General features: G+C 42.9%; 1 protein-coding gene across 1 annotated transcript in view; it reads right to left on the bottom strand.

Annotated features, from left to right (window-relative positions):
- Positions 1 to 26404, bottom strand: part of DCDC1 (doublecortin domain containing 1) — a gene marked incomplete at its 5' end in the record, with an annotated part of 647338 nt that overhangs the window by 591105 nt on the left and 29829 nt on the right. The window contains one exon of the mRNA XM_082270964.1: positions 6615 to 6799. Coding sequence (XP_082127090.1) covers positions 6615 to 6799 — 185 coding nt within the window. The remainder of the gene's footprint in view (positions 1 to 6614; positions 6800 to 26404) is intronic.

Below are 26404 nucleotides of genomic sequence, written 5' to 3'. Positions count from 1 at the left end.
CCTCAATCTTTAGGCTGGGAGATGTACAGCGCGGCCGCCCTATGGCTGAAAATGGCAGGTCGGGGCGGGGAGGGGCTGGACTGTGCCTCACCTGTCCATTGGTGTAGGGTGGGGTGGCGTTGCAAACCAAGCCCTGCCTATGCCGCCTCTCCTCACTGCTCAGTTAGTTTAGCAGTGAGTGAGTCAGCAGCCTGGCGCTGTCACAGAGTGGGGTTTTTTTTTTTTTAATCACCTGATTAGAGCCAGAGGCTCTAATAGGCTTCAAAAAAGGTGGACCCGGGGCGCAGAGCAGTGCGCCCCGAGCCCACCCATTGTGTGACAATAGTGAATGAAAATTCGCTATTGTCACATGGATCCTCCTCCTGGCCAATCAGGAAGCGGGTCCGAGACCCGTTCCCGATTGGCCAAAAGGAGGAGGCGGGAGGACTCGAGGAAACGTGGGGAACTGAGGAGAAGCCGCCGCTGCAGGTAAGTCTCTTTGCATTGAAGGGGGCACGCTGGTCTGTCTGCATTGAAAGGGGGCACGATGGTCTCTCTGAATTGAAAGGGGGCACGCTGGTCTCTCTGCATTGAATGGGGGCACGCTGGTCTCTCTGCATTGAAAAGGGGCACGCTGGTCACTCTGCATTGAAAGGGGGCACGCTGGTCACTCTGCATTGAAAGGGGGCACGCTGGTCATTCTGCATTGAAAGGGGGCACGCTGGTCTCTCTGCATTGAAAGGGGGCACGCTGTTCATTCTGCATTGAAAGGGGGCACACTGGTCATTCTGCATTAAAAGGGGGCGCGCTGGTCTCTGCATTGAATGGGGGCAAGCTGGACTCTCTGCATTGAAAGGGGGCACGCTGGTCATTCTGCATGGAAAGGGGGCACGCTGGTCATTCTGCATTGCAAGGGGGCGCGCTGGTCTCTCTGCATTGAATGGGGGCAAGCTAGTCTCTCTGCATTGAAAGGGGGCACGCTGGTCATTCTGCATTGAAAGGGGGCATGCTGGTCTCTCTGCATTGAAAGGGGGCGTGCTGGTCTCTCTGCATTGAAAGGGGGCACGCTGGTCATTCTGCATTGAAAGGGGACATGCTGGTCTCTCTGCATTGAAAGGGGGCATGCTGGTCATTCAAACTTGTATTTAGATGCATTTTACTTTGAAAGGGGGCACGCTGGTCATTCAAACTTGTATTTAGATGCATTTTACTTTAATTACATCAGTATTTTCATAACAAACAATACATGTGCTTAGGGGGTAAGGGTTTCTTTAACTAATCTAGTGGAAGAGACTCGAGTGCTAAAATCCCGCGGGTAAGGGGGCGCAAATTACTTGCCTTGCCCCGGGTGCTGACAACCCACGCTACGCCACTGTCTATGATGTATTCTGAATAAAATATTGAAATTTGAAACTTCCACATCATTGCATTCTGTTTTTATTCACAATTTGTACAATGTTCCAACTGTTTTGGAATCGGGTTTGTACTAAGCTCTGGATTACCTGCACTTGCAGAGTGCAACTTCACAGTCTATTTGCCTTTAGTAAATCAACCCCACTGTGTACTTTGCAAGTGCAATAGTACTTTGCAAGTGCAATAGTACTTTGCAGGTGCAGTTGCTCCAGAACTTAGTAAATGAGGCAAAGCTTCACTTTGCAAAGAATACCCATTTACATACATGGAAAATGTAAAAAAAAAAAAAAAAAAAGCATTTTTGCTTGCAAATGATAAAATAATGAAAGTCAGCAGAGCTTCGCCTATTTGCTAAGCTCTGGATCAACTGCATTTACAAAGTGCACAGTCTATTTGCCTTTAGTAAATCAACCCCATTGTCATTATAATTAGATTACTGTGGATGAATTCCCAAAGCTGTAGAAAAAAAGTCTTTGCAGACCCATCAACTGCACAGCCACAAGTAAAGGGGAATAACTGACCATTCAGATAACCAAAAAAATGGTCAGTGCAACTGCATTTGCAAAGTGCACTATCTATTTACCTTTAGCAAATCAACCCACTGGTGTTTCAGTAGGTATAGAATTAAATAGAATTGTATTATAAACACAATTCAGTGGTCTGATTTTATTGGGAGATATATTGTTTTTTGTATACAACTAAATCAAATTGCATTATGATAACATTCAGTCATCAGATCATGTCGGGAGGTATGAACTTTCAGGTCTGTTTGAGTGAAACAGAATTATATTATGATCACATCCAGCAGTCAGGACATGATACAGAATTAAATGGGAATGCTGCTGCCGTGTTTTAGGTCTGTACAAAATGAAATACAATTCTATTATGATGACATCCAGCAGTCAGGTCATGTTGGGAGGTGTAGTCTAACAAGTCTGTAGGGTGTATACCAGAATTATATTATGATTATATCCTTCATACAGTTGGGAATACAAGGAAAGCCTGAAGCAGCTTGTGCAAATTAGAAGAAGCTTATAAGGAAGCTTGATGGAGGTCAGAAGGTCCCCCAAAGGAACTCAGGAGGCTCTCAAACTCTTGAATACAAGTTGATTGCACTTGAAAGCATACTACATTTGCCTATCCACACAAACCCTGTAGGATCCAACCAAAGTGAGGCTCAAACTCAACTGGCTCTCTAAAGTTTGGGACCTGGCGACATGTCATTAGAAGATGTCAAATACTTGTGGGAATTTTGAAAGGACGGAAGCGCCAAACCAACCCCTCTGGGGGTCTAGCAAGACCCCACATTTGCTGGTGAGCAGCCCCTAGGACCACAAACCACCTCTCCCATCAAAATACATGCGCATAAGTTTTAGCATTCCTACATCACAAAGATTGCAGATACTTGAGGGAAACACTTCCTCTCAACCTACCATAACTTCCTAGACAAATTGATTTACGAAAGGCAAGTTACACTCTGCAAGTGCAGCTGTTCCAGGGCTTATTAAATTATGTAAAGCTTCACATCATTTAACAGAAGTCTATACAAGTTGCAATGAAATCCGAAAAAAGTAGTGCAGGAACATTTTTCATAATCGCTGTGACCAGAGTCGCTGCGATATGAATGGATCCACTGCCTTTAATGGAACTGTCAAATCGCATGATAAGTCGCACTGGTGTGAACAGGGGCTGAGTAAATCAACCCCATTATCATTATATTTAGATAACTATAGATAGATTGCCAAAGCTGTAGAGTTAAGCCCCGTACACACGCGTCAAAAATTGGCAGGGAATTTTCGTCCAACGTCCGATCTGCCGATTTTCGGCTTGTTAGTATGATGCTTCCGACAACCAACTCCGACTTTTCGGCCGAAAAAAATCTGGTGTGCAGACTATAAAATTTTCGTTGGCCGTCAACATAACGGCCGATTTTCGTGCAGTCAGTACAGATTTCGACAGGGAAAACTCTAATGAGCAAGTCTGGGCATGCTCAGTGAAGAAAGAACACAAAGAAAGCAAACCAACACATGACATCACTTCTGAAGTAGAATGTTGTTGGCCGAGAAAATTTGTGTGCAGTCTAGGCACATTCCAACCAACAAAACACAACTCTGGACAAAAGACGGACGATCGGTCGGCCGATAATCGTTGCGTGTGTACGGGGCTTTAGGGTCCTTTCACACAATCGCTCTGCTCGGGAGACTCCACTTTGCTCAGCGGGGAATCAATCCGCTGAACCCCGCTGAGCAGGCGGATGACAGGTCCGTCTCCACTCACTGTGCTGAGATGGACCTATCAGAGTCCTACTCTCTATGGGGAGATTGGATGAAAACGGACCACCTGTCTGTTTTTTTTTTTTTTTTTTTTCCAACAAGTTTATTGAAGAGTAATGAGGTTAACAACATGTAATTATACTTTTCACATTGTATGTAGAAATAACAATCGTATCTGATCCAATAACATTATAAACGAGTAAGTATAAATTTACATTAGGCAAAAGAAATAATCAGTCTGTTTTTATCTGACCCCATCTAATCCTCCAGACGGATGGAAAATAGGGACACCATCTGTTTGGATTTGGCGAACAGGATCGGATCAGATACCGGCGGGTGTCAGCAGACATGTCACCGCTGACATCGGCCGCTCCATATCAGGTACGCCTGAAAACTGACAGGCGGGCCTGATCAGAAAGTCCATGTGAAAGGGCCCAAAGTCTTTGCAGACCCCTAAACTGCACAACCTCAAAAAAAAAGGGCGGGCCACAAACGTGTGACGTCTTTCACGCCTGCTGATGACAGCTTTCTGGGAGGCTCCATGCGGTTTGAATACTTTTCAAAACCAGAAGGGGTCCTTTTTTTCTCATGTGTGTTTAATCTCTGTAATTGGGGATCACAACCATCTGGAGGCTTGATTATGGAGAAGGGCACATGTGTATGGTGGAATGCCTTAACAATTCATGTGTATTACCATCCAGTGGGATATATCATTATCTTGAGAAGAATTAAATACACCTTCACTCCACTATATGCTTTTATTGCTATTGGCACATGGACCTGTTTCCATTTTTAACTTTATGGACTATTCCATTCGCGGTTTCATTGTACATTGATACATTTTCAGTATTTCATTCCTTGCATAGTAACCAGAAGCACACTATTATTCACCTATATATACTCAAATAAAAGAGACCTATTGCCCGTTCAGATAACCAAAAAATGGTCAGTTTATGGGGAAAACGGCACTGTGCACCAATTTAGAAGTTGGAAATAAATAATTGCCTTTATTTACTGTTTATAATGATGGCAATTAAATGATTAATACACAGTTAGCATTATTCACTTTCTCAGTTACGAAATGTTGGTCTGCCACTCACGGTATTAAAAAACAAAGTTTCCCGTGAAAAGCCCCATATAAAATCCAGCCGCCATGTCATTGTTTTGAATGTGATTATAGGAGCAGGAGAATGATGGTTGCCAGGGAGTAGTACTTGTCATTTTCTTGCTGCACAGCTTTCCCTGTCAAGCCTTTTCTTTTCAATTACAGTAACATTAGAATATTAATGGATTGTAATTATCCACCATCTAAAGCAAGATCCATCGCATACACAAAGTGCTTCTACCATTAATGTCAATCTATATTTATACAACTGTGCTCAGATGCAATGGCCTATCCTAACAGAAACTGCCAGAGGTACAAAATATTAAGTAATATGTCTTTCTTTTCTTCAAGAAGGGTTTGTTAACAGTAAAGCACAACACTTACAATTTATTGCCAGGAATTAAACATTTACACAGCTAATCGGTAATCTGCTATGTAAACATACATTATTGTGCATTTTCACTATAAAAAAATTAGATTATTGCAAAACTATTTAATATGCAATAGATGTAGACACAATATATGCAGTCCTTGGTTTGGCCACAGGTATAGTTCAAAATGCAGTCTGGCTTTTAGAAAAGATCTATGAATAATGCAGATACGTCAAAATATACTTCTAGAATAATAAAGTGCTTGTAGAGCTAAAATCATTTTTATTGCCGATTGTTTCCCAGCTGGAAAGATTGACCATTGCCTCGTATAGAAGTTGAACAGAAATACAAAATTTTAGATTTGACAAAGGAAAATTAGTTTAGGGCTCATTCACACCATTGAGCTGTGGGACATGCATGGTAAGTTGTAAATTCCACCTCCAATAACCTTGCCAACAGATGTGCATTGTGGTGCACTGCACTGTCAAAAATACTGCACTGTGGTGCATGAGGAAGCCTATGCAAATGAATGGGTTGCATTAATGCAACACACAACGTGCGCCGATGTGTGTGCACTAATGTAGCAGAACAGTGTAAATCTTCCAATAAGAACGCCTGTTCCAGTGACACCTATCTAAAGATGGCCATAGATGGATTCAAATTTGGCCAGTTCAGCAGGAACAAGCCAAATTTTGATCCATCTATGACTGTTCCCGCTACAGAAAAGCCGGATTCTCTTGAAAAGGACTATTTTTGATCGATCAGTGCATGCAGCCAATTGGCTGCAGTGCAGATCACTGTATTCTGACAGCGGAGGGGTCTCTGCTGTCAGAATAGAATAACACAGCAGATTGGAGAATCTGTACCTTTTTTTTTATCAGCCAGTTAGCTGATCAAAATTAAAAATGATCCATCTATAGGCCAGCCTCCCCGTGGCAAGATTTCCACTTACTTCCTGGTATGTGTCTTAGGCCCCATTCACATTTGGCGATTTGGAATATCCTCAGCAGAACTCTGCCCGTGATTCGCTACAAAATGCGTAGGGGCATTCATTTTAAGTGGCACCACAAAGGTGGTGTGATTTTGCTGCGATTGTCACATGGCAATCGCAGCAAAATGTTTTAAAAAAATTGCATGAAGCTTGCTGGCCATAAAGGAGCAGGAGCTTTTTTTGGGTGACGCACATAGGACAGCCCACTGAAATGAATGGGGTGTTCTACGTGCGAAAGCGGCTGAAAATCACCCACACAAAAAAAGAAGGCGACTTCCTGCTATGTGAAGTGTGAATGGGGCTGGAGATAGGAGTTGAAATTTACCTGAGGGGACTCAAAAAATAATGTAATCTATCCAAAACTATTGAAAAAAGTTTTGACTTTAAGTGCGCTTTAATTTTTTGTAAATAGTGAAGAAATTTACATTTTTAATATAACATTTTTTATTTTGAGTAAATATCTTGCAAAATAGTTATCTTACCTGGGCAAAACTGGTCTATTTGCTTTTGGCTTTTCAATCTTGTCCAGATATTCTTTAACAATAATGTCTTCTAAACTGCTTGCATGAGACCGTGCTGATGATGATAAAAAACTGCGCAAAGAGATCGAAGACAACTGGCTCCCAACAGATGAGGCACTTAAAGGCCTTCTGTAACCTGCCATGACCTGATAAGAGAAGTAAATTCATTTAAATGGCTGTACAGTAGCAATTCAACTTACTGCTTTAATCAATCTGCAAGACCTTAAAATGAAAAATATCGGCGCAACTAGAGTTCAGAAGAATGTAACCCTTTCCTATAAAAAATGTAAGTACATTTTTAAGTATGGTGGTATTTGATGGTAGGAGCCTCCCACAATGTCTACATCTCCACAGCTAAAAATCTAGTACCAAGCTGCCTGCACACTAATGTCATGAGATCTGGAGATCTTCACCTTCCCCCGGACCTCATTGGAGGAGGATGAATTTTTCCCTTCATAATGGGGAAAGCCAAGGGAAAGGTTCGTATATTGGGACTTGCTTACTGCAACTTTTTTTTCTTAAGGTCCAATGAAAGATACAGGAATTTTTAAACAGCTGGGTTATATACAGCTATCTACAGGAGGTTTGAACATTGGCAATCGGAAAAAAAACTATGATTACAGTGGTAGTAAAGTCATTTTTTGGACTTGTGCCTTCAGGTAAGCCTATAATAAGACTTACCTGTAGGTATACTGAATATCTCCTTAACTTGCAGTGTTTAGGGGATATTCCCACTAGATGCAGTCAGTGACGTCACCGACACATGCGCTCTGAAGGTTCGGCATACCGTACTGTACATTCAGAGCTCTGTGCCGCAGCTGACAGCTCCCGCATGCATGCCGGGATTTACATTATTGAGGCTCATACAGCCAGAGCCTACAAACCCAGAAGGAAGGCGGGGAAAGATGGACGTCCTTTCAGCAGTGACAGTGGAGGGCTTCATTCGAAGTTTAGTATTTCATGATGTAAATAGAAGAGAGAGAACAGAGCAGCGCCACCTGAGTGTAGTATTAAAACAATCCTTTATTGGCATAAAAGGTAATGCACTCACATGAGTGATAGGAAAGCAGGCTTTACTGCAAGTCATCCGATCCACTGCAGGGGAGGCAGGAGAGGTGTAGACAGCCTTGGATCCTGGCTGTGTCAGTGGCTTCTGGCACTTCCTGGTGTCCTGTCGGCGTCACAGCTTCTCCCTCATCACATCCGGTGGAAGCGGGGTGGTGCTAGCGTTCAAGGCATGCGTGCCCCTTCGTCAGGCATAGTATGCATATGCTATGCATACTAGCACATTATGCCACTACCTTTGTAGAAGATTTTTTTTTCGTTAGCCGCAATTTACTACTGCTTTAAGGCCTATTCTTGGCGGAAACACGTTAGCGTTAGTACCCACTATGTTTTTTTAACTGTGGCAAATAAAGCTCTTGTTGGATTCTGAAGACGCGTGCAGATGCTAAATGCCAGGGGTCTCCAAACTTTCAGAACAAAGGGCCAGTTTACTGTTCTTCAGACTTAAAGGGGGCCAGTGGAAGTAGAAAATGTTCTGGCATCCAGTGGGAGTAAACAATGCCCTAATTTTGGTGTCAGTGGGAGGACTAGTGTCCCATATTTGGCATCAATGGAAGGAATTTTGCCCCATCATTGGTGTCAGTGAGAGGAATCATGCTCCATTGTTGGTGTTAGTGACAGGAATAGTGGCCCATTGTTGGTATTAATGGAAGGAATTGTGCCCCATCATTAATGTCAGTGAGAGGACTCGTGCTCCATTGTTGGTGTCAGTGGCAGGAATAGTTACATAGTTACATAGTTAGTGAGGTTGAAAAAAGACATAAGTCCATCCAGTTCAACCTATGATGTGTGTGTGTGTTTGCTTTTAACCGTACATTGTATACCCCTGTATGTTGTGGTCTTTAAGGTGTCCATCCAATAGTTTTTTGAAACTATCAATGCTCCCCGCTGATACGACTGCTTGTGGAAGAGAATTCCACATCCTTACCGCTCTTACAGTGAAGAACCCCTTACGCACTTTAAGGTTAAACCGCCTTTCCTCAAGTTTTAGTGAGTGGCCACGTGTCTTATTGTATCTCCTTTCTCTGAATAGTTTGTTCCTTATGCTCGGGTCGCCAGTACAGTATTTGTATAGTGGCCCATTGTTGGTATTAATGGAAGGAATTGTGCCCCATCATTAGTGTCAGTGAGAAGAATCATGCTCCATTGTTGGTGTTAGTGGCAGGAATAGTGGCCCATTGTTGGTATTAATGGAAGGAATTGTGCCTCATCATTAATGTCACTGAAAGGAATTTTTCCCTATCATTGGTGTCAATGGGAGGATTTGTGCCCTTTTGATAGTGTCAGTAGGAGGAATGGCCGCCCATTGTTGGTGTCAGTGAAAGGAATTATGCCCCATTGTTGGTATCAGTGGATTGAACAGAATCCCAAGGGCCAGGTAAAGGGAAGCAAAGGGCTGCATCTGGCCCCAGGGCTGCTGTTTGGAGACCGCTGCTATATACTAATCATTAAAAAAAATGAAGGCCAACCTTTATACAAGATCTCTTCTAATCCTTCAGTAAGGATGCCCGAAAGCAGTCCAACAGCAGGGCCATCTGCAACAACCAGAAGGACCGATGCCCAATCTGAAATAGTCAGATTTTCCAAGATCCAAATTTTCAAATTAGAGGTATAAGGTATATGCAGTCGAGGTCCAGAGGCCCTTACGTGAAAGGAATGAGGTTCTACTTCCTGCGTCAGAAACGTGTTGTTGTACCTAAGAGGTAACACTAACTAGATGCACATATTTACAGTAGATGGACCTGACTAACAAATTAAAGCTGAACTTGAGAAAACACTTTATAATCAGTTACAGCAGCAGTTTTTTTTTTTTCCTTTTGGGATAAAGGTTTTACATAAATAAATAAAAGGTGATCATTGTAAGCACCCCTGTCAGTGTTGAACGGTTCGTCTCAACACTCTAGCTTCCACTTTTGCTGGACAATGGCGCCTCACTGCTGTCTCAGCCAATGGGAGTCCCGGACAGCTGAGCCTCTGGTGCAACATTGATGGATCTAGACTGGACCTCAGGTACGTATTAGGAGGGCTACTGCACACAACCGTTTTTTTTATCTTAATGCATAGAATGCATTAGAATACAAAACCTACTGACTTTACAACCACTTTTAGTCAGAGAGACTAGCAAAAAAGGGAAAACAATACCACCCACCAAAATACACGGGAATGGGAAAACAATCATGTCATACTGGCAGGGAAGAACCAGAGAGCTAAGACTGTTACCTGAGATTACATCCAAACCAAACACGGGGAAAGGTAAAAATCCTTCCTTGCATTAGGCTGCTCCCGCACTACTGTGGTTAAATGCTTACTTATGTCTAGGGGATGTAAAAAGCATATTTACTTACTCAATCCTCCGTGTCCCTGGCAGGAAAGCACACCCTTATGTACTGTCAATAAACAAATCTTTTGCAGGACTTTGGGCCCTACGTTGGCCTTGATGATGTCAGAAGGCATCCAACCCCTGGATTACAAAGGAGAAAAGGTTGTGGGGACCAGTCTTGCAGCGCTGGGGAGCCTGGGGGAGGACAGAATTGGGTAAGTAAAACTAATTTTTCTAGTAACCTAGACATAAACTAACATTTAACACTTGCAATGCAGGCGTAGGCTCACTGCAAGGTATACGTTTTCTGTAGTTAAGCTTTAAGGACAGGAACAAAGAGGATATCTCAAAGTATTCCCCATAGAGGCTACCAATCAGCCAACACAGTAGGGACTGACCCCAAATAGTTCAGACCCATAAGGACCCCCAGTTGCTTGCTATCTCCTACAAGAGGGCAGCAGGGTTGCAGCATGAGCTGTCTGCTGACAATCTAAGGAAACACTAAGCCCTCCAGTGATGGTTTTTTATTGCCGGGCAGGAGAAAAAGAAAAATCTAAGTATACAATTTTTGTCCCAAAATGGAGACTACAGGATGGTGAGGCTCAGGAGACAAAGAACAGTGCCTTTAAAGGGAACCATGCAGTTGAGAGTAGCGTCCTCAATGCCATCCAGTGTAGGGACCAGGTTACTAGACCTAGCATAGTGAGAATATCCTTGTCTTCCTGTAGATGAAGGTCTTACCGCACCAAGGTAATGTCCAACAGAGTCCAGGTCAAGGGACTCTTAAGCCCCGTACACACGATCAGATTATCCAACGATCTGTCGTCCGTTTTTTGTGGCATGCTAGTCTGATGTGGAAAGTGAAGAGGTTATTTTCATACGAATTTTCAGGTACGACAGAATTCTACTTCATAAGTGATGTCATGTGTTGGATTGCTTTGTATGTGTTCTTTCGTCTCTGAGCATGCCTAGTCTTGCTCTTAAGATTTTTTTCTGTCGAAATCTGTACTAATGAGACAAAAATCGGATGTTGTATTATGGACGACAAAAATGTTATAGCCTGCACATCAGGATTTTGTCAGCCGAAAAGTCGGAGTTGGCTGTCGAAAGCACCATACTAACAATCCGAAAATCGGCAGATCAGTCGTCAGACGAATTTTCCCTACAGATTTTCTTATCGTGTGTACGGGCCTTAACCACTTGCCGACCAGTCACGTTGACTGTACTGCAGTAAAGTGGCTCGATTCCGTCCAGCGACGTAGACCTACGTCGCTGGACTCCTCCCCTTGTGGGCGGCGCTCGCGTGCCGCAGGAGGCTCGCTCCCGCTGTTTTCAGTCACAGCGGGAGTCGGGCCAGGGGAGGAGCAGCGGCGTTCGCCGCTGCTCTTCCCCGATCGTCAGGGAATCGAGTTTGGAGATCCGCCCGCTTGTGTAAACAAAGCGGGCAGATCTCCTAAGTGACAAACAGTGACAGATTGCAGGGTTCAGCATAGCCTCCCCCCACACACGTTAGTAAGCACCAGGCATACATTAACCCCTCCCTCTCCAATAAAATTAACCTCTTCCCTGCCAGTGTCATTTTTACAGTAACAGTGCATATTTATAGCACTGATTACTGTAGAAATGTCACTGGTACCCCCAAAAGTGTCAAAAATGTCAGTCAAGGGTCCGATCTGTCCGCTGCAATGTCGCAGTGCCGCAAAAAAAAACGCAGATCGCCGCCATTACTCGTTAAAAAAAAAAAACACCAAAAATGACAGAAATCTTTCCCTTAGTTAGTAAACGCAGTAACTTTTGCGCAAACCAATCAAAATACGCTTATTGTGATTTTTTTTTTACCAAACATAGGTAGCAGAAAACAAATTGGCCAAAAATTTTAAAAAAATTTGATTTTTACATTTTTTTGGGGGGAATTTCATATAAAAAAATGTGAAAAATATTGTTATTTTTTCAAAATTTACGCTCTTTTTTTGTTTATAGCGCATAAAGTAAAAATCACACAGGTGATCAAATACCACCAAAAGAAAGCTCTGTTTGTGGGAAAAAAAGGACGTCAATTTTGTTTGGGTACGGCGTCGCACGACCGCGCAATTGTCAGTTAAAGTCCCACAGTGCCGAATCACAAAAAGTGGCTTGGACGTAAGACAGCAAAATCCTCCGGTGGTAAAGTGGTTAAGGCAGGGTTGACAATGCTACTTGGAATTTCAGTGAAGTGAAGTAGAAGTAATGTTGTGAGCCAATATCAGGAAGTTAGAAATTCAGAGTCATTTTAAAGAAGAACATAAAATGTGCAGATATTGCACATTTTTATTTTGCCCATACATATACTTTTAAGACAATAGTACATTGGCCATTGCCTTGCATTGCATTGGTGCATTATTTTGCAGAAATGTGGCTACAGAATGGGTTAACTTTTTCAAGCTGGAAAGTTAATCAGACGAACATCTTTTTTTTTCATACAGACTTTGAATCAGTGAATGAACAATTTCACAAATTAGGATTGATGAAGTATGTCAGCCACTGGAAAAATTGCACCTTTTAGATTTAACATTTACCTAACTAAGCAGAAAAAAACATCTGCAGAAAGGTATGTTCCTGATCTTTGCTGCTCTACATTTTGTTCAGACGATTTTTATAATTACACACTGATGTACTGTATGGGGAAAAGTATAAAGAACATGAAATAATTAGCATCTTCTTCTCTTGCTTTAATTAACTATACAATGTAAACATATATGGTCATTTTTTTAGATTATTGGTTCATTTTCCTAATGCAGCATGAGCACAAATTTCTGCATATTAAAAGGTAATACGACTGAAACTGATGTATCAGATGTTGGTTGGTTGAACCGCACTTTGCTTTGTTTTTTTCAGATCTCTTGGGGATTCCAGGAGCAAGAGCTGGATTTCCAGCTTCTGCCCTATTGCTGCATCATTGTAAGATTATAATTTATAAAGCAACGCAGTACAAGACATATAAAGCAAGGCAGTAAGTCAACAAAATGATTAGATCTTGACATTTGAAATCTCAGTGGAACAGTGTTACCTTTGAGCACTGAAAGCTCCAGGACCCAATAGGATAAGAATAGCATTCTTAAGGGTCTTTGTTAGGGTGTAGGTTATAGGTTGGGTCACGTGCTAGGGTTGAGTAGAAACTTTCCCCATAAAAGTCTACAAGGTGACTGCAGTAAACTCCTGTCATCCCATTCTGCCACTTGTACACGTTTCATCTTTCAGAAGGGGTAATCCCTGTGCAAGCCCCCCATGTGACAACTCCTGGACCTGGCAATTGTCCACTGAGGCTAAGATGTTATGAGCCAATTCCAAGCTATACAAGAGTCATTTGCCAGATACCAATCTGGTCATAAAGCAGTGGGCGCTCCATTAGCTGCTATACCTACAGTATCTCACAAAAGTGAGTACATCCCTCACATTTTTGTAAATATTTTGTTATATCTTTTCATGTGACAACACTGAAGAAATGACACTTTGCTACAATGTAAAGTAGAGTGTACAGCTTGTATAACAGTGTAAATTTGCTATCCACTCAGAATAATTCAACACCTAGCCATTAATGTCTAAACCACTGGAAACAAAAGTGAATACACCCCTAAGTGAAACTGTCGAAATTGAGCCCCAATTGGCCATTTTCCCTATCCGATGTCATGTGACTCATTAGTGTTATAAGGTCTCAGGTGTTTTAAATTTGGTGTTATCGCTCTCACTCTCTCATACTGGTCACTGGAAGTTCAATATGGCACCTCATGGCAAAAAACTCTCTGAGGATCTAAAAAAAATAATTATTGCTCTAAATAAAGATGGCCTAGGCTATAAGAAGATTGCCAAGACCCCAAAACTGAGCAGCAGCACGGTGGCCAAGACCATACAGTGGTTTTACAGCCCAGGTTCCACTCCGAACAGGCCTCACCATGGTCGACCAAAGAGGTTGAGTGCATGTGCTTAGCGTCATATGCAGAGGTTGTCTTTGGGAAATAGATATATGAGTGCTGCCAGCATTGCTGCAGAGGTTAAAGGGGTGGGGGGTCAGCCTGTCAGTGCTCAGACCATACGCCAAACACTGCATCAAATTGGTCTGCAGAAGGAAGCCTGTTCTAAAGATGATGCACAAGAAAGCCCACAAACAGTTTACTGAAGAAAAGCAGACTAAGGACATGGATTACTGGAACCATGTCCTGTGGTCTGATGAGACCAAGATAAACTTATTTGGTTTAGATGGTGTCAAGCGTGTGTTGCGGCAACCAGGTGAGGAGTACAAAGACAAGTGTGTCTTGCCTACAGACAAGCATGGTGGTGGGAGTGTCATGGTCTGGGACTGCATGAGTGCTGCCGGAACTGGAGAGCTACAGTTCATTGAGGGAACCATGAATGCCAACATGTATTGTGACATACTGAAGCAGAAAATGATCCCATCCTGTTCGGAGACTGAGCCGCAGGGCAGTTTACCAACATGATAATGATCCCAAACACACCTCCAAGGTGACCTTTGCCTTGCTAAAGAAGCTGAGGGTAAAGGTGATGGACTGGCCAAGCATGTCTCCAGACCTAAACCCTATTGACCATCTGTGGGGCATCCTCAAACAGAAGGTGGAGGAGCCCAAGGTCTCTAACATCCACCAGCTCCGTGATGTCATGATGGAGGAGTGGAAGAGGACTCCAGTGGCAAGCTGTGAAGCTATGGTGAACTACATGCCCAAGAGGGTTAAGGCAGTGCTGGAAAATAATTGTGGCCACAATTGACATTTGGGCCCAATTTGGTCATTTCCACTTAGGGGTGTACTCATTTTTGTTGCCGGCGGTTTAGACATTAATGGCTGTGTGTTGGGTAATTTTGAGGGGACAGCAAATTTACACTGTTATAAAAGCCGTGCACTCACTACTTTACATTGTAGAAAAGTGTCATTTCTTCAGTGTTGTCATATGAAAAGATATAATAAAATATTTACAAAAATGTGAGGGGTGTACTCACTTTTGTCAGATACTGTATATTGTATGGTGTCATTCTGCAGTGTTCCCATCTCTGCATGTTTATCAATCTGTCATCTTCAGCTTGTCACTATACTGTAGGTTCACCACGGTGAGATACTGTCACGTCAACATTCGTATGGTCCACTGCGCTCTTATAATAACTGTGAGTTATTATGGAGAGTGTTACTGTGTGAAGCAATCACGCTTAATATTTTTACTTTCCTACTTTGAATGCATGCTCATTTTTCAAACAAACATATTGCCTTTTTTCCAATATGAAAATAAAAGCAAGGCTGTAAAATGTTAGAAATTGACAGAAATCCTCAAAAAAGTATACATATTACACATATACAGTATCTCACAAAAGTGAGTACACCCCTCACATTTTTTAAAATATTTTATTATATCTTTTCATGTGACAACACTGAAGAAATTACACTTTGCTACAATGTAAAGTAGTGAGTGTACAGCTTGTATAAGGGTCCATGTACACTGCAACTTGTAAACGGCCGTTTAGGGCCCTTTCACACGGGCGCTCCGTATGTCCGCAAATCGTCCTATTTTTTTGCGGATGATTTACGGACATAATGTAAGTCAATGGCATTGCGGATGTCAGGGGAATACCATCCGCTGACATCCGATTTTCTTCCTTTCAGTTCTGTTCCCTTTTTTGGAACGGAACAGAACCCTATTTTTCCTCCGTTCAAAAAACGTAAAGGAAGCAAAATCGGATGTCAGCGGTGTCATCCGCTGTTATCCGCAATGCCCATAGACTTACATTATGTCCGTATATCATCCGCAAACGGATGGGATGATATGCGGGCATACGGAGCGGATGACACAAGTGTCATCCGCTCCGTGAAAAAAAAAGGACCAGAGCGGAGAATAAAAACTGATCGCCCGTGTGAAAGAGCCCTTAGGAGCAGTTGGGCGTTTTTTTACAGAAGCCCCTGAACCCACCTCTATGTTATCTTATCTGTCCATGTACACAGGGTCGTTTACAGTCATTTACAGGCAGTTGAGTTCAGTATCGTTTTTTGGAAAGCAATTATTTGCGATCAGGATGTTCAGAACGTGTGTTTACCGGCGTTTCAAATGCAAAAACGCGACCGAACGCGATCACCCGCGTTTAGCGCTCGCGTTTTTGCATTTTAAAGGGGAATGATTTTTTGACCTCTAGAAACAGTTCTGAGTGCAAACGCCCGCTAAACGCATCCAAACGCGGCATGCAAGTGCGACACAACGGACGTTTTAAACGTCCTTTAAATTCCAGAGTTCAAGGGACTTTTTAAAACGTCCCGTGTACATATAGCCTTACAGTGTAAATTTGCTGCCCCCTCAAAATAACTCAACACACAGCCATTAATGTCTAAAGCGCTGGCAACAAAAGTGAGTATACCCCTAATTCAAAATGCCCAAACTGGGCCCAAAGTGTCAATATTTTGTGTGGCCACCATTATTTTCCAGCACTGCCTTAACCCTCTTGGGCATGCAGTTCACCAGAGCTTCAAAGCTTGCCACTGGAGTCCTCTTCCACTCCTCCATGACGACATCACGGAGCTGGTGGATGTTAGAGACATTGCGCTCCTCCACCTTCCATTTGAGGATGCCCCACAGATGCTCAATAGGGTTTAGGTCTGGAGATATGCTTGGCCAGTCCATCACCTTTACCCTCAGCTTTTTTAGCAAGGCAGTGGTCATCTTGGAGGTGTGTTTGAGGTCATTATCCTGTTGGAATACTGCCCTGGGGCCCAGTCTCCAAATGGAGGGGATCATGCTCTGCTTCAATATGTAACAGTAAATGTTGGCATTCATGGTTCCCTCAATGAACTGTAGCTCCCTAGTTTTGGCAGCAGACCATGACCTCAGACCATGACACTCCCACCACAATGCTTGACTGTAGGCAAGACACACTTGTCTTTGTACTTCTCACCTGGTTGCCGCCACACACGCTTGACACCATCTAAACCAAATAAGTTTATGTTGGTCTCATCAGACCACAGGTAATGGTTCCAGTAATCCATGTCCTTAGTCTGCTTGTCTTTAGCAAACTGTTTGCGGGCTTTCTTGTGCACCATCTTTAGAAGAGGCTTTTTCCGGGACGACAGCCATGCAGACCAATTTGATGCAGTGTGCGGCATATGGTCTGAGCACTGACAGGCTGACCTCCCCACCCCTTCAACCTCTGCAGCTATGCTGGCAGCACTCATATGTATATTTCCTAAAGACAACCTCTGGATATGATGCTGAGCATGTACACTTACTTCTTTGGTCGACCATGGGGAGGCCTGTTCTGAGTGGAATCTGTCCTGCTAAACCGCTGTATGGTCTTGGCCACCGTGCTGCAGCTTAGTTTTAGGGTCTTGACAATCTTCTTATAGCCTAGGCCATCTTTATGTACAGCAACAATTCTTTTTTTAGATCTTTAGAGAGTTCTTTGCCATGAGGTGCCATGTTGAACTTCCAGTGAGCAGCATGAGAAAATGAGAGCGATAACACCAAATGTAACACACCTGCTCCCCATTCACACCTAAGACCTTGTAACACTAACGAGTCACATGACACTGGGGAGGGAAAATGGCTAATTGGGCGCAATTCGGACATTGCCACTTAGGGGTTTACTTACTTTTGTTGCCAGCGGTTTAGACATTAATGGCTGTGTGTTGAGTTATTTTGAGAGAACAGCAAATTTACACTGTTATACAAGCTGTACACTCACTACTTTAATTTCTGGTTTATTATTTAAAATTATTAGATATAAACATAATTTAGACATTTCAGAATAAAATAAAAATATATTTAGTGTATAGCCTTAAAAATGTGCTCATCCCATATATCCCCAGACATGTGCTTTCCTGCTTATGTGATTGGAACACTACTTTTCCACTTAGCATTCAGGAAGTAGGAAGTGACTGTGGTCCATGTGTCAACTGTAAATGCACAGCAGCAGGTAAAACTCTACAATGAAGGTTCCTAAGGTGACGTCCCTTTAAAGCAGGGGTCTTCAAACTTTGGCCCTCCAGTTGTTCGGGAACTACAATTCCCATCATGCCTAGTCAGGTCTGTGAATGCCAGAGTTTTGCAATGCCTCATGGGTGTAATGTTCCGGTACCTTTGGTACCCTAAATTACACTTTCCACAAGTGTATGCGCCCTACCATTTACTTTTGGAAAGGTGCGCATACACCTTTAAGACTGGAGCTGTCATCACTCAGCGCCGGACTAGATGGCTATTTAAGGCGTCGGTTCTCACTCACATGTGTTCGTTTAAACACCCTTATCTGGATGCTAACCTTGCTTGAAGCTTCCATGCTTGCAAGCTTACTTCGCTGACGGAACCTCGCTGCGCTGATCCCTGTATCCCGCTACTGGATCATCCGCCTCTCCTGAACCACCCTTCGGCTGTATCGCTAATAGTGCTAAGTACCCCGCAGGGGAATTCTCTATAAACTTATACTAAGCTTACACTATCTAGCTCTGCATAGTAGAGACTGTTTATCACATCTGCATAAACTAGATTGCTAGCTCTTGAGACTACTGCTACTTTTCTGCACTGGGTTGATCTCTTTTGTATGTCCACCTGCTATTCTATCATCTGCTATCATACAACATTGCTAAACCTTCCTGCATCCATCTGCTACTGTCTCACCTTCAAGTGTCTATCACCTATCACCTCCACTCAACCTATCCCTCAACCTTCATCATTGTGTTACCACATGCATAAAGTCACTCTAAGAACCAGCTTGCTAATTGTGTGTATTTACTGGCTGAAATAAGACCTTCCACACATGATGAGTCATTGAGGTTGGGAATGGTATCTTAGCATATCTCTTACATGGCTACTGACGTGGAACTATTTCTGCAGCTGAAAATCCACACCATATAAAAACGCAGGAGCGTTACAGATTGAACGAACCCAAAAATGGATTCAGCAGAAATAGTTCCAGAAATAACCACTCAGGTGACACAATTAAAACAGCAAGTATCTGCGTTAATACACGCACTTGCTGAATTAAAAGAAGACAATCAGGCTCTGTCGCAGCAGGTAATTAGACTGACACAACTTACCTCTGCTCAGTCCCCTGAACCCAAGATAAATCCCCCTTTGGTATTTACAGGCGATCGCAAAAAATTTCGCGAATTTAAAAACGCATGTGAGTTACTTTTTTTGCTAAAACCTCGTACCTACCTTACTGATCACATTAAGGTTTGTACTATTATTTCTTACCTATCAAGCGATCCTCAAGCCTGGGCAGATTCTCTTTTTGAGAAAAACGACCAGCTTCTCAACTCCTATGCCTTGTTCCTGGCAGAGCTCACTAGCCTATATGATGACCCCAATAGGCAGAGTACTGCTGATCTTCAGTTAAGATCCTTGAAACAAGGAAGGAGGCCTGTGGAAGACTTTGTCGCAGAGTTCAAGAGATGGACCCTTGATTCAGAATGAAATGATGCATCTCTGAAAACCCAATTTAGGCTTGGCCTATCAGAAGCCGTTAAGGACGAGCTCGCCCGAGCGGATCTGCCAAAAACCCTGGATGCATTAATACAACTCAGTATTACCATAGATAGAAGACTACGAGAAAGAAAGGCTGAAAAGATGGGAATGCCATTATCCGTTTCCTCTCGGAGTCTGGCCGTTCCTATGGAGGTAGGAACCATACGCCCACCGCTATCAACTATGGAAAAAGCCAAAAGACGAAATGAAAATCTCTGCTTGTACTGTGCATCCCCGGATCACAAGATAAACGTCTGTCCCCTAGTCAACAAAAAGAAGGGTGAGTGTTCACATGTCTCTCTAGGAGGATTGACAACTTCATTCACTAACCCCTACATTTCTGTTTTTTTGACATTACAGTGGGACCAGAACAGGATTACTACTAAGGCCATGATTGACACAGGATCGTGTGGAAATTATATGGATATATGTTTTGCTGCTTTAAATAAAATTCCTATTATTTCTAAACTCAAACCTGTCTCAGTAAGTCTTATTACCGGTGCTCCGTTATCCTCTGGTCCGATCACCGATCAGAAACAAGCACTTCTAGTCACTATTAACGAGTCTCATAGGGAGACTTTTACCTTCGATTTAATACCATCACCCCACTTTCCCATTGTGTTGGGACTTCCCTGGTTGCACACACACCAACCAACCATAGATTGGAAGAAACGGTCCTTGACCTTCCCTTCTTGTTATTGCGAGGAAACGTGTAACCTCCCGTTTTCCGGGAAGATTCTGTCTGTGGTGACAGATGAGATTGCACCACTATGTTATCAGGATCTTTCTGAGGTTTTTCTTGAGAAAAATGCTCAAGCATTACCTCCTCATCGAGACTATGATTGTAGCATTGATCTACTCCCAAATAGCAAATTGCCGTTCGGTCATGTTTATCCTCTTTCACAGGATGAACTTGCCCATCTCAAAACCTATTTGGATGAGAACTTGGAAAAAGGTTTTATTAGACCTTCCACTTCTTCCACAGCAGCAGGACTCTTTTTTGTTCGCAATAAAGATTCAAGTCTCAGACCTATCATCGACTACAGGAAATTGAATGCTATCACAATAAAAGATCGCTATCCTCTACCGCTTATCCCTGAGCTCATTGAGCAGGTGCGTGGAGCTACCTATTTTTCAAAATTAGACCTGAAAGGAGCATTCAATCTCATTCGAATCCGTGATGGACACGAGTGGAAGACTGCGTTCAGAACTAGATACGGATTGTTCGAATATCTTGTGATGCCATTCGGCCTATGCAATGCCCCTGCAGTTTTCCAACGATTTATAAACGATATTTTTAAAGACTTACTAGATGTCTGTGTTGTGGTATATCTGGACGATATACTTATATATTCACGGACCCTGTCTGAACACATAAGACATGTAAGACTTGTATTATCGAGATTGCTTGCACATAATCTTTATGTGAAGCTGAAGAAATGCTTGTTCCATAAAGATAAGGTACTCTTTCTAGGCTACATCATATCCAAAACAGGAATCGAGATGGACATGAGTAAAATATCCTGCATTCAGGATTGGCCTACACCAACTACACGCAAGGCGCTACAGCGATTCCTGGGATTTTCAAATTTCTACAGGAAGTTCATAAAAAACTTTTCTGCTATTGTGAGACCCCTCACACAGCTCACTAGCATAAAAATACCATTTAAATGGTCAGAAGAAGCAAATAAGGCTTTCCACTTGTTAAAGACAAGGTTTACTTCCGCTCCCATATTACTCCATCCAGACCCATCCCTCCAATACATTCTGGAGGTAGATGCGTCAAACCTGGCAGTAGGAGCAATACTCTCCCAACGACCTACCCCCACTTCATCCAGTCGCCTTTTTTTCTAAATCCCTGAGCAGTCCCGAGATAAATTACCCCGTGGGTGAGAAGGAACTGCTTGCTATAAAATTGGCTCTGGAGAATTGGCGACATTTACTCGAAGGCACCCAATTACCAATAATTATATACACGGACCATAAAAACCTCCAATATCTTCAGACTAGCAAAACTCTCTCGCATCGACAGGTACGATGGTCACTATTCTTTCTAAGGTTTAACTTCCTAGTGACCTACACACCTGCAGATAAGAACAAAAAGGCGGATGCACTATCACGACTAACTGAAGAAAACTACTTTGAAATTCCTTCCGTTCCTATAATACCTCACAAACGCATTATTGGAGTTGTCCGTTCCTTGAAGGAAGAGGTTCTGCATGGTATAAGGTTGGATTCACCCCCACCACAACTAACTACCGATGCAGAAGGCTTCCTCTACTACAACGACAAACTTTACATACCACCTACCCTACGCACCAAGATCTTGGAATTATCGCATGATGTGCCTATGGCAGGACATATGGGTATGACAAAGACTTTCAATTTGATTTCTCGGCAATTCTGGTGGCCTGACATGAAAACATCTATACAAAAATTCGTCTCTTCATGCAATGTCTGTGCCAGGTCCAAAATTGACACTACGAGACCATCCGGTCTACTATGCAGTCTACCAATACCCCAAACTCCATGGGAGGTTCTGTCATTGGACTTCATCGTAGAATTGCCTCCTTCCAAAGGATTTAATACCATCTTGGTGTCAGTGGACCATCTGACAAAGATGGCACATTTCATTGCTATTCGCAGACTACCTTCGTCCAAACAAACGGCAGAACTCCTGATGAAACATGTCTTCAGATTACATGGTATCCCAAAAACTCTTTTGTCTGACCGTGGATCCCAATTTATTTCTAAATTCTGGCAAGAACTATGTCACATACTACGGATTGAGCGGAAGCTCACTTCTCCTTACCATCCGCAGACCAACGGACAGACTGAAAGAGTCAACCAATGCATCGAGCAGTATTTACGTTGTTACACTTCTTACCAACACGATGATTGGTTGGATCTTCTCCCCCTGGCATAATTTTGCTACAACAACGCAACTCACAGTACAACCAAGCAGAGTCCGTTCTACTTGAACTATGGGTTCCATCCCTCTATTCTCCCTCCACGCATCCTTCCTTCAAATAACCCAGTAGCCTCAGACTATCTTTGCCAAATAAAGGATTCTCTGGGTTTACTAAATACTACCATTGCACACGCTCACAGTCAACAAAAGAAGTACTATGATCTTCGTAGAAGACCTTCTCCACAGTATACTATCGGGGACCTCGTTTGGCTCTCAACAAAAAACTTGAGACTGAAGATCCCTAGCAAAAAGCTTGGACCTCTGTTCTTGGGACCTTTCCCAATCAAGAAACTTACTGGAAAAGCTGCAGTGCAGCTTACATTGCCAATGGACCTAAAAATCCATCCCATTTTCCATGTGTTGCTACTAAAACCCCATGTTCCGGACCAAGGAATAAGGCCTAATATTCCACCTCCCCCTCCTGTACAAGTTGAAGGTGGAGAAGAATATGAGATAAAAGAGATTCTGGATTCTCGTATCTACAGAAGAAGACTTCAGTACTTGGTTAGATGGAAGAACTATGGGCCCCAAGACGACACCTGGCTAAACACCTCTGACATACATGCCCCTAGATTAATCCGCAATTTTCATGCGAGATACCCAGACAAACCAGCTCCAGAGGCCTTCAGGAGCAGGCCTTAAGGGGGGGGTATTGTAATGTTCCGGTACCTTTGGTACCCTAAATTACACTTTCCACAAGTGTATGCGCCCTACCATTTACTTTTGGAAAGGTGCGCATACACCTTTAAGACTGGAGCTGTCATCACTCAGCGCCGGACTAGATGGCTATTTAAGGCGTCGGTTCTCACTCACATGTGTTCGTTCAAACACCCTTATCTGGATGCTAACCTTGCTTGAAGCTTCCATGCTTGCAAGCTTACTTCGCTGACGGAACCTCGCTGCGCTGATCCCTGTATCCCGCTACTGGATCATCCGCCTCTCCTGAACCACCCTTCGGCTGTATCGCTAATAGTGCTAATTACCCCGCAGGGGAATTCTCTATAAACTTATACTAAGCTTACACTATCTAGCTCTGCATAGTAGAGACTGTTTATCACATCTGCATAAACTAGATTGCTAGCTCTTGAGACTACTGCTACTTTTCTGCACTGGGTTGATCTCTTTTGTATGTCCACCTGCTATTCTATCATCTGCTATCATACAACATTGCTAAACCTTCCTGCATCCATCTGCTACTGTCTCACCTTCAAGTGTCTATCACCTATCACCTCCACTCAACCTATCCCTCAACCTTCATCATTGTGTTACCACATGCATAAAGTCACTCTAAGAACCAGCTTGCTAATTGTGTGTATTTACTGGCTGAAATAAGACCTTCCACACATGATGAGTCATTGAGGTTGGGAATGGTATCTCAGCATATCTCTTACATGGCTACTGACGTGGAACTATTTCTGCAGCTGAAAATCCACACCATATAAAAACGCAGGAGCGTTACAATGGGATGTGAAGTTCTGCAACAGCTGGAGGGCCGTAGTTTGAGGATCCCTGCTTTAAAAGTATATCCAAAGCCAAAACTATTTTTCTTTTCATTTTTGATAGAGTAGGGAACGGTTAAAGCCACAGTCAATTTGCTTTTCATCTGTGTCTCATTAGAGGGGAACAAAACCCTCCTATCTTTACAGCCATAGAAGCTACCATCTTAGCCTTTGATCTACTTCGGCCATAGTGGTGCACATATAATTAGTTATGACAAACCATTAGTCAAATCATTGGTGGTTTGACAGTTCGGTCGAGAGCAGAGGTAACTGTGATCAGATGTGTAACCAGAACTTTCAGGGCCCGATGCAAGAAACCAAAAAGGGCCCCCACTTTAACCACTTCCCGCAAACCGATGTACCTGTACATCAGCTTGCAGAAGTGGTTGTACCCTGATGATGTCTACAGCTGCAGGCATCAACCCGGTACCACTTTTTAGAGCCGGTGGTCAGCTTTCAGGAGATAATAGCCAATACGGCTCAGCAGACGCTCGGACGTTATCCCAGAGAGCGGGAGGGGATGTCAACCCCCCCCCACTGCCACCTTTCCACCAGGAGACCCAAACAACCAGCCGGCACATCTGCCGACTGGTTGGAGTCCCGAACAAAGCCAGATTCGGCTTTGATCGGGTCTCCGATGCAGTAACCCGGAGGTTTACTTGGCTGCTAAGGGCGCTGATTTTAAAAAACTATCAGAATTCAAAAATGCAGATTTCGGCATTTTGAATACTTTGAAGTGCAGTGGAGGGGTCTGGGGTCTTTTAGACCCCCAATCCCTCCATAAAGAGTACCTGTCACTGCCTATTACTGTCACAAGAGATATTTACATTCCTTGACAGCAATAAAAGTGATAAGATTTTTTATTTTTTTTTTAAACAGTGCTAAAAATAAAAAAATGTAATAAAATAGATAGGGGAAAAAAATACTAAAGCACCCCCATCACCGTGAGCTCGCGTACTAAAGAAAACGCATACGTAAGTCGCGCCCGCAAAAGAAAATGGTGTTCCAACCACACATGTGAGGTATCGCCATGATGGTCAAAGTGAGAACAATAATTCAAGTAAAAGACCTCCTCTGTAACTCTAAACTGGTAACCGCTAAACTTTTTTTAAAGCGTCGCCTATTGAGATTTTTAAATATCGTAGTTTGTAGCCATTCCATGAGTGTGCGCAATTTTAAACCGTAACATGTTAGGTATATATTTACTTGGCGTGACATCATCTTTCACAATATACAAAAAAAACTTTACTGTTTAGTTTTTTTAAATGCAGAAAATGTACTTTTTCCAAAAACATTGGGTTTTAAAGACCGCTGTGCAAATAAAGCGTGAAAAAAAATATTGCAATGACCGCCATTTTATTCTCCAGAGTCTTTGCTAAAAAATATATATATATATATATATATATATATATATATATATATAAAATGTTTGGGAGTTCTAAGTAATTTTCTAGCAAAAAATACAGATTTTAACTTGTAAACAACATGTGTCAGAAATAGGCTTGGTCCTTAAGTGGTTAAAGAGGAATTCATTTGTTGGCAGCCTCGGTTTTCTGCCAGCTCCCACCGAGCTGGCCAGTGTGCATCACCCTGCTTCTTCTTGGGTAGATATTGGCCAGCACACCATGGATCTTCACGTTGATTCCAAACAGTTTTTTATTGAAGTATGATCACATCACAAACAAGAGAGTGCAGCGGAGCTACGCAGGACCCCTTCATCAGGTATGTGATAAGTGTATATAACAATTGTGCAAAATATTTATACAGACATCCACCAATCAGGAAGCAAAAACAAGGTACCACCCACCCCCAGACATTGTATGACATTATTAGTCCCACCAAAAAGCCGGAAAACATAAACAGAAGTCATAAGGATATGCATTAACATATTCAAAATCATCACATGCTAATATGATCGAATATATGTATGCCCGATTTGGCATCAGTGTGGGGACGTATATAGACAGCACCAGACCGATCCACATTGATAAACTTGATCGGCCGAATCTGGAAGATCCACCCGATCTAAGGTATGAGACAGCTGGACCGGAGTTCTTGGGATAGGGTACGCACAAACCTAAATAAGGGAGAAACTCTGCCATATTGTGTCTCACGTGCTCCAGGCCTGAAGCCCACCTTCTTGAAAAAAAAAAATGTCCATGCTTTTACTGTGAAGTAACAGGATAACACTCTGTTTAGGTTCACACATTAGGCCATCGGTGCAGTCCAATTCAGTGTAAATAGCTTTGAACTTGGAAAGTCCAGCTATCTTTCTCTTTCTCTCCCCATCATAAATTCCCCAAACTGTGGGTCAGAGGCGAAACTAGAACCTTTAGAGTGCTAGTGCAAAAAACCATGAAGGGCCCCCCTGACCCACTAGTTGCGAGGCCCTTCCATCTGAGCCTGGGCCCCT

The sequence above is a fragment of the Pelophylax lessonae genome (genome assembly GCF_965119305.1).
Source record: "Pelophylax lessonae genome assembly, chromosome: 10".
NCBI lineage: Eukaryota > Metazoa > Chordata > Amphibia > Anura > Ranidae > Pelophylax > Pelophylax lessonae.
The sequence above is the reverse complement of the archived record's forward strand: the minus strand, read 5'-3'. Positions and strand labels throughout refer to the sequence as shown.